Consider the following 7857-nt stretch of genomic DNA (forward strand, 5'->3'; position numbering starts at 1 on the left):
TTCCCCTTTATTTGTGTGTAAAACCCTCATCATCATTCAGATTCTTAGCATACTTTGTTTGCTTACCTAAGGGCATAATTAGTCCGTGGCGAGTTACCCTTTTTAATGTCTCTTTCTTTTTTTATCTTTCAAGTTACTCCCCTTTAAGTGCTATACTTCACAAGTTTGGCCCCACTGAGAAGGAGCTAAACCAATGACCGTTCCAAGTAAATGTGTGAGGATTTTTTTTTTTACTTTTTTTTGTCAACATCGATTTGCTTTGTACAGTTACAATTCATCTCGTCTAATTTCATTCTTCTTTTTCATGGCAGGTGCATTCCGTGAAATTTTATTGTTACTTTCTCCACTCACGCGCCTTCATACTAAGCATAGGTCATCACTACAGGTCGAAAAGTATTGTTCCACATCGCTGCTCTTTATAGAGAATCAGTGCATTTTTTGGGTTTCCTACCTAGAATTTCTATGAATTTGAACTACATTAGGGTTATAAGACCCTTGTATGGTCCGCACATGTTAATTCCAGGAATGGCTTATTAGTTTAGTCTTTTTTCTTTTTGTAACAGTTTCACCGAACTCTAGTATATAAGAAAAAACCGTTAATTACATAAAGTTTCTGCTGCATTTTCTAGCAGAGTCTCGATATTTTAACTCTACTTAATTTTATACCTTTGATGAAATGTCTTAAAATACCTTGGCCATGTTCTAGGTCTCTTCTTTTAATGTGCTCATATAATAAAATGTTTGTAGGATTATGTTTCGGTTGTGACTCTGGATAGCATCCTGTAGGCTTCAAAAAACATTATACAATAGTTTCACATTATTTCTTAAGCAACTAGTTTCTCTAAATCAAATTACCACAAAAAAATACTTCTTTGAGAAGATGAAAAAATATCTAATAAAATTCTTTTGTATCAGAAACTAAAAAATATATAATATAATGCAAAAAAAATTATATGGCATGATAGATGCAGTCTAATAGACAATTATACAAGTGCTTGAGAAGATTGGAATTGATGCAAATCATAATGGATAACCTCAAAGTATGCTTTTTCAGACATTTGGGAAATATGCTCCATGGCAGAGTTGAACACAATTCCATGTTTTTGTAAAATAGGGATGGGAGGAGTTCTTCCAAATGTGATGTGAGGTTACGCAACGTTTTTCCAGCTTGTTCAATATCCAACATGTTCGATGGTTTATCCATCCAGGCAGCTGAGATTAGGAAATAAGTTAACTGGTTGCAAAAGCACACTTTAAAGGAAATTTGGTAAGTGTTGACCAGTGTTCCTGTCTTCAACACACCTTCCTCAGTGATGCTTCGGATCTTGGTCACACTAGAAAAATGCATGGTCTCTAACATCAGAAATCCCCGTGAATCCCCAGAGCTACCTATTCCCAAGTCTCTCATGTTGGAGTAATTCCTTAGTTTTCAAAATTTCAAAGTGGACAACCTTTCCAATGGAGGAAGCTCCTTCACATAACGACTGCCATCCAATTCTAACCTTTCCAGCGGTTGAAAGTCACACATCCATTTGGGAAATTTCACTCCAATGTAATCATCCAATACAAGACTTTGCATCTTCTGCATCTCTTCCAGTGTCTGTATCCAGAAAAATGGCATGGCAGCTTTAGCAAAGTTTTGGATTTCCTTAGTTTCATTTCATCACTTGATGATGCCAAATCGACTTAAGTTGGAGATCACATTTACACTTACTGAAGTGTATGACATGCAAACCTAGATAGGGTAGTGTTTCTGCCTCTGCAAGTATCTTTGATCCTGAAGGCCTCTACTACTGTTGATCTTGATAGGTTAAACAAGTACATGTAGCATTTACACAAAATTAGAAATAAAGATATCTTTTCACAATACAAATTCATTAAAAATACTTTAACTCAATTTAATTATGAATAACAGAAATTACAAATTATTGACTAATGGAAAGACCATAATCCTAGAATTTACAGATTATTATTATTCAATTAAATATTACATTTTGAAATTTCTAACTATCATCTAAATTTCCTTGAATAATGTGTGGAGGTGCATTTTCATGTTACTATCATCCCAAGTTATTTGTTCCCACCAATGTTTATCACGATATATTATTAAATGATCTAACTTTTCCATCCCTTTGGGCAATTTCGTGAAACCGAAACACTTCTATATCTTCAAAACGTGGAGTTTGAGCAGTGTTCCTATCTTTAGCACACCTTCCTTAGAGATGCTTCGGAGCTTGGTAACACTAGAAAAATGCATGGTCTCTAACATCGAAAATCTCCCTGAATCTCCAGAGCCGCCTATTTCCAAGTCTCTCATGTTGGAGTAATTCCTTAGTTTTAGAAATTTCAAAGTGGACAACCTCTCCAATGGAGGAAGCTCCTTCACATAGCGACTGCCATCCAATTCTAACCTTTCCAGCTGTTGAAAGTCACACATCCATTTGGGAAATTTCACTCCAATGTAATCATCCAATACAAGACTCTGCAACTTCTTCATCTTCTACATCTCATCGGGAAGATTGTACTTAAGATTATTCCTATTTATGTGATGCAAATATAAATGCCTCATTTCTGGCCAATTTCCCATTATGGTTGCTAGTGCATCAAATTTTGAAAATAAGACTAAACAGAGCTCTATAAGATTTGTGAGATCCTTCAGAGCCACAACATTTGTGGGATCATTCAAAGCTTTTTCCATACCCATACTCAAATGTAGTCTTTTCAACGAAGTGAGTTTAGACATCTCACTTGGCAATGATGTTAAGGCTTTGCAGCCTGAAAGATCCAAGAATTGAATCCTAGAAAGACTACATATAACTGGAGGCAATTCCTTGATGTTAGTAGAACTCAATGTGAGAAATTCAACCAATGTGAGTTGAGTGACCGATGTTGGCAGTGAATCTATTTGGGCATGGGAGAGATCAAGAACCCTCAAAGCATTGAGCTTGATTAGAAAGTTCTCTGGAATAGGATAAATTATTGGATTTTCAGATAAGATTAAACTCACCAACTTGGGGCACATGAAATCTTCTGGAAGTTTTTCAATTTGATAGCTGAATAGTGATATTCTTTCACAAAGACAGTGTAGCATGTTCATCATTCTCATTACGCAGAAATCTTGCAATCGTGTTTCTTCTCTTTAAAGTCTCTCTTAGGCTCCCACTAGTATCAGATTTCATCCCCAACTATCACTACCCATTCATATAATTTATGCTTAATTCAAGGTTTCTTCCATGACCAAATGATATCTCACCTTCAAGCACATTGAGAAACAGACCAAAGTTGAATATAAAAGGAACATTGTTTGTCTTTGGAAGAAATTGATACAATTCTAATTGGTATCGATACCCTGATTCTGAGCTTGTTTATGACTGCATGGTTTTACGCTGCTTGTATGTGCTTGGAATTTAAGATCTTTGATTATGATGATGTGAGTAAGTTATTCCTCTCTCGCTTTCTAAATATATTTTTCTTGTTGGAATTCATAATATGTACTCCATTATTATGAATCCATTAGTTTCATTTGTTATTATTTATGACTTGTGATCATCACTGACATTGTTTTCTGTAATAGATGTAGATCTTAATGTTATGCAAAGACTGAGAATGCTAAATATAAATATAATGACGATGACGATGAAAAATAATACATAGTAGAACGACCCCATAAAATAAAGGTGTTAGCTCACCACAGTAACTTGACAGGGTATAGCAGTCCTTGTGGTAAGCAAGAAATAGACAAAGACCGGGGGTTGTGAAAAGAAATGCTCAAACACAGGCTGGCCATAGAATGAGTAGCTCACATCATATAAATAGCAGTGTTGGCCCTGATAGGCCTAAAATTTGCAATATCAAGTGCCATTCTTCTCAAACTTATGCCTTAAGGCGTTTCCTTTGCAACATGTGGTGCAAATACTAGTCTATTTAAATTTTAACAAAATTGGCCTTTGTCTTAATTATTTTAAATTTTATTTTTTCCTTTTAAATCCACCAAAATAAATTGTAAATAAAATTATAATATTTGATTATTTAAAATGATTTTTTATCTTCAAAATAAATTGTAAATAAAATTATAATATTTGATTATTTAAAATGATTTTTTATCTTCAAAAGTTTCCGAGAAAACATCTTAACCTAGGTAACAAATGCGGTGTTTTCGAAGGCAAGATTTTTGGTGGTCATGGTTTGGCCAAACAGGTGGTATTCAGTTTTAGTTTGGCCCCATAATAGCGCATAGAAGCGCCCCCTAAGTATACTCGGCCCCAGAATAGGGCATAGAAGCGCGCCCTAAGTATACATTTTCTACACACTGACTCAAAGGACACATGTCTCCTCGGCGACTGCCATGCCGCCATCGTCAGACTAGGCCCCACCGGCTGCCTTGACCGGCAAACTCTTGTGAGCGGTTGGTCCACTTTTAATCTTTTCAGTACGCTTACGCGTTCTGTCATGGCAATTGGCAATTGCAATTGAAAGTTCTTTTAGTAAATCAGGGCAAGAGAGAGACTGAAATTACGCCGTAGCATTTGCTTTGCAACCCAGTACAGATTCCATCGTCATGACACTGAAATATGGCAACAAATAACTGGCTCGCCAGTCCCGAAATATACCTATGTGGCCTCTTCACAAAGTTCGTACTCCATCTCTTTTGGAGCTGTTGCCAATCCCGTGAAATATACCTATGTGGCCTCTTCACAAAGTTCGTACTCCATCTTTTTTGGAGCTCTTCGCTAGCCGTGTCTGCTCTATAATAATATCTGCCGGCATGCATTTTGTAGACCCCCTCATCTGGATCTGCGTTCTATTGGTGTAGTCTAACATTTTTCCTCGGTTCCTGTCCCTTTGCTTTCCAGGATTACTTTGGTTTTCAAATATAGTGTGCTATCCTCCGCATCCATTAGGACTGGGAGTCGCATATGTCTTATGTGAACAGGAAAGTTTGACAAGACAAGGAAATAAGGTTTTCTAAGCTGTTAAGAAGATCAAATGGCGTGGATGAAAAGGCAACTGAGCACACTTCCTTTACTTATATCTGCCATTCTACTACTGTGCACTGCAAACGTTATTCGCTCTTTGACTACAGGTGTAACTCATTCCATTATCGCCACATATTTGCGTTTAATATTGCGTTTATGATACCAATTACGAAGTTATTATGACCAGTCGGCTTGTTCTAAGACAGCTGGTTAATCTTCAGCATACATTTAGTTATTATGAACCTAAAACCACATTTTCGTTTTGTATCACTGTAATCCATTTTTGTTTTGTTGAACTTAATTTGCTGTTGCTGTATTAGGGTATTAGTTTTGTTCAACGAACTCTTCTGGTTCCAGGGCACCATCTATGCTAACATGTTTTCTTTGCTACCAGCAACATCCCTTGAATTTTTAACTGGAATTTTCTTACTCCTTTTCTGTTACTATATCTGACAAAAATTATAAGTCATAAAGTATTATACACAAATATAGCATTGATGGTCTATTAAAAATCATTGTCATGGGTACCCTCGAAGCATTAACAACTTATCAGGACACCACATAGAAATGTGAAAACTAAAGCAGGTCTGGTCTTCTGCTTACAGAGAAGGATCATATTTTAAAGGACTCCGACATATGGACAGCAAAAGCAACAGACCAGGGAGTAAGTGTAAGAACGACTTCTGAGATTTACCCATCATTAGCTTTCAACGTCTAGTTTTATTATTTCAAAGAGTTATGATTTTGCAGCTCTCCTCGGGCGGGCCTAGGACGGAGAAGCCTGCAGATGGAAGCCCAGAGATGAATGATCCGGAAGAAAACTGCAACAATGCAGATGATGAAGAAGATTGCTTGATGAGACGAGAACTGGCTGCTCATGTGGACTACATCTACACTCAACAGCACGACCCATAAGGCTCACGTAATGCTCAGCTATATTGCCTACCCTGCCCAGTCCTGTAGATCAGTTAAACAATACTTGCGGTCCTTGCAATCAACGAGGTAATAGGGTATACGAGAAGGTCAATATGTATAGGCACAAGAACCCTATTTATTTGATGAAATATTAGACACCTATATCACAAAGACTTCCATACAGATTTGTGTGTTAAGAGTTCCGTGTTCTGCCTTTACTGCTTTCTTAGCTTTGATATGGAAGTGGGATGTAGTATGTTACGTGTTCTGCCTTTACTGCTTTCTTAGCTTTGATAGGGAAGTGGGATGTAGTATTTTGGTTTGATATGGGATCTAGTATTTTGGTTTGATACTTCGTATTAAATTAGTTTATATTTATTTTAATTTAAGATTTATTAAGTGTTTAAACTAAACTAGTGTAGATTTATTTTAATTTTAGATCTATTAAGTGTTTAGATAGATCAATTTTTTTGAGGGATCAAATATGGTTTTTTAGGTTTTTAGTCCATAATTAAGATTGATTTAGGTTAATTTAATTTTTTTTTAAATAAACTATATTCCACATAAAAATCATAGATTAATATCATTTATTATAAACCTAAGCTCAAAAACCAATTTGACCAAGTCAAATTTACCTTTAAATAAACTATATTCCACCTGAAAACCATAGTCAATACCATAAATTATTATAAACCTCAACTAAAAAGCAATTTGACCAAATCAAATTTACCTTTCACTAAGTATATTTTCCTTCAAATTATTTTTATCTTTGAAAAGATACTTTTATTCTTAACAACATTTTTGGAGAAATACTTTTATTTTTAACAACATTTTACCCAGTATCTATTCCTTCACTATTAAGAAAACATATATTTTTCATTGAAATTCTTTTTATCTTTACAGAAAAAAGTTCGACAAGGTTAATCACTCTTTACCAACTACCTATCCCATAGAGTACATGAACAACAATGCACCATTCAGACTATTGATCACTCAGTCGTAACCAGAGATTGTATACGTTTCGTTATGAATGAGATGTATAATAATTTTTGTTCAGAAAAAGTATATTTTAGAGCTTCTGATGAGCCAGATTAAAAAGTTCGAGATGGTTGATCACTCGAGTCACAACCAGATATCGTATACGTTTCGTTAGGAATGAGATGTGTAATAAATGTATAATAATTACTCTTCAGAAAATATATGTTAGAGTTTCTTATGAACCAGATTGGTAATTTTGTGCTGTTTATATTTAATACCTTAAAATAATTTTTTTGTAATATATATATTTGTGATGAAAAAGGAAACAACTTTCCGTAATCCCTTGAACGATTTTTTCCAATCTTCGAAACCGCCACAATCTGATTGCATATTAACTTACATATTTGATCACCATGTACAACATAAAATTTTATTATAACCCCTACACTATCAAACTACTTTAAATAATTCACTTGTTAAGCAAGGCTAGGGCTTATTAAAAGAAAGCCTTCTTATGCCTTCCATCTTGGCAAGAAATACCCAACACAGGTTTTTCGGGCAGCAAGGGTGCTCCAAACAGCAAACTCCCTTCTCCAAGCCCACTTTTTCGCACCCATAAGCAAGGGCATGCTTTTATTTGATATATTTTTTTGAATTTTGCTAACATGTTTAGCAATCACATTTGAAACCATTATAATATTCAAAATGAAGTAGTAACGTGGCTGATATATGTTAATTGGTATCATTTTCATGTATTAATTGGCATATAACCAGTGTATATTAGTCACATTTATTAATGTGGTTGTATTAGTAGATAGTCGATGTGTGTGGGGAAGATTAATGGACAGTGGATGAATCTGTTCAAGTTATGGTTGAGGAGTGTTTAAGATGGTCAACAAATTGTTGACTATGGATGACCATGTTTGTCCACATCAAACTATACTTTACTGTGATGGATTGTGATTGACAATGATTGACCACAATTGAC

At 35.2% G+C, this 7857-nt stretch overlaps 1 protein-coding gene across 2 annotated transcripts; it reads left to right on the forward strand.

The window, feature by feature from the left end:
* The first annotated feature begins 4766 nt into the window (after positions 1 to 4766).
* On the forward strand, positions 4767 to 6154 carry LOC149203653 (uncharacterized). 2 transcript variants are annotated; one of them, XM_089400224.1, is made up of 3 exons: positions 4767 to 5083; positions 5582 to 5640; positions 5727 to 6154. In XM_089400224.1, the coding sequence occupies exons 1-3, from the start codon at positions 4987 to 4989 to the stop codon at positions 5889 to 5891; spliced, it is 321 nt and encodes a 106-aa protein (XP_089256350.1). In that variant the 5' UTR covers positions 4767 to 4986; the 3' UTR covers positions 5892 to 6154. The 2 variants fall into 2 exon arrangements, with proteins under 2 accessions (XP_089256350.1, XP_089256349.1); XM_089400223.1 differs by having other exon boundaries at positions 5582 to 5646; positions 5727 to 6153.
* Positions 6155 to 7857: the final 1703 nt, after the last annotated feature.

Source organism: Pinus tabuliformis, chromosome 2_1 (assembly GCF_031772625.1).
Source record: "Pinus tabuliformis cultivar Carrire ecotype Pingquan chromosome 2_1, CPIR1, whole genome shotgun sequence".
In the NCBI taxonomy this organism is placed as follows: domain Eukaryota; kingdom Viridiplantae; phylum Streptophyta; class Pinopsida; order Pinales; family Pinaceae; genus Pinus; species Pinus tabuliformis.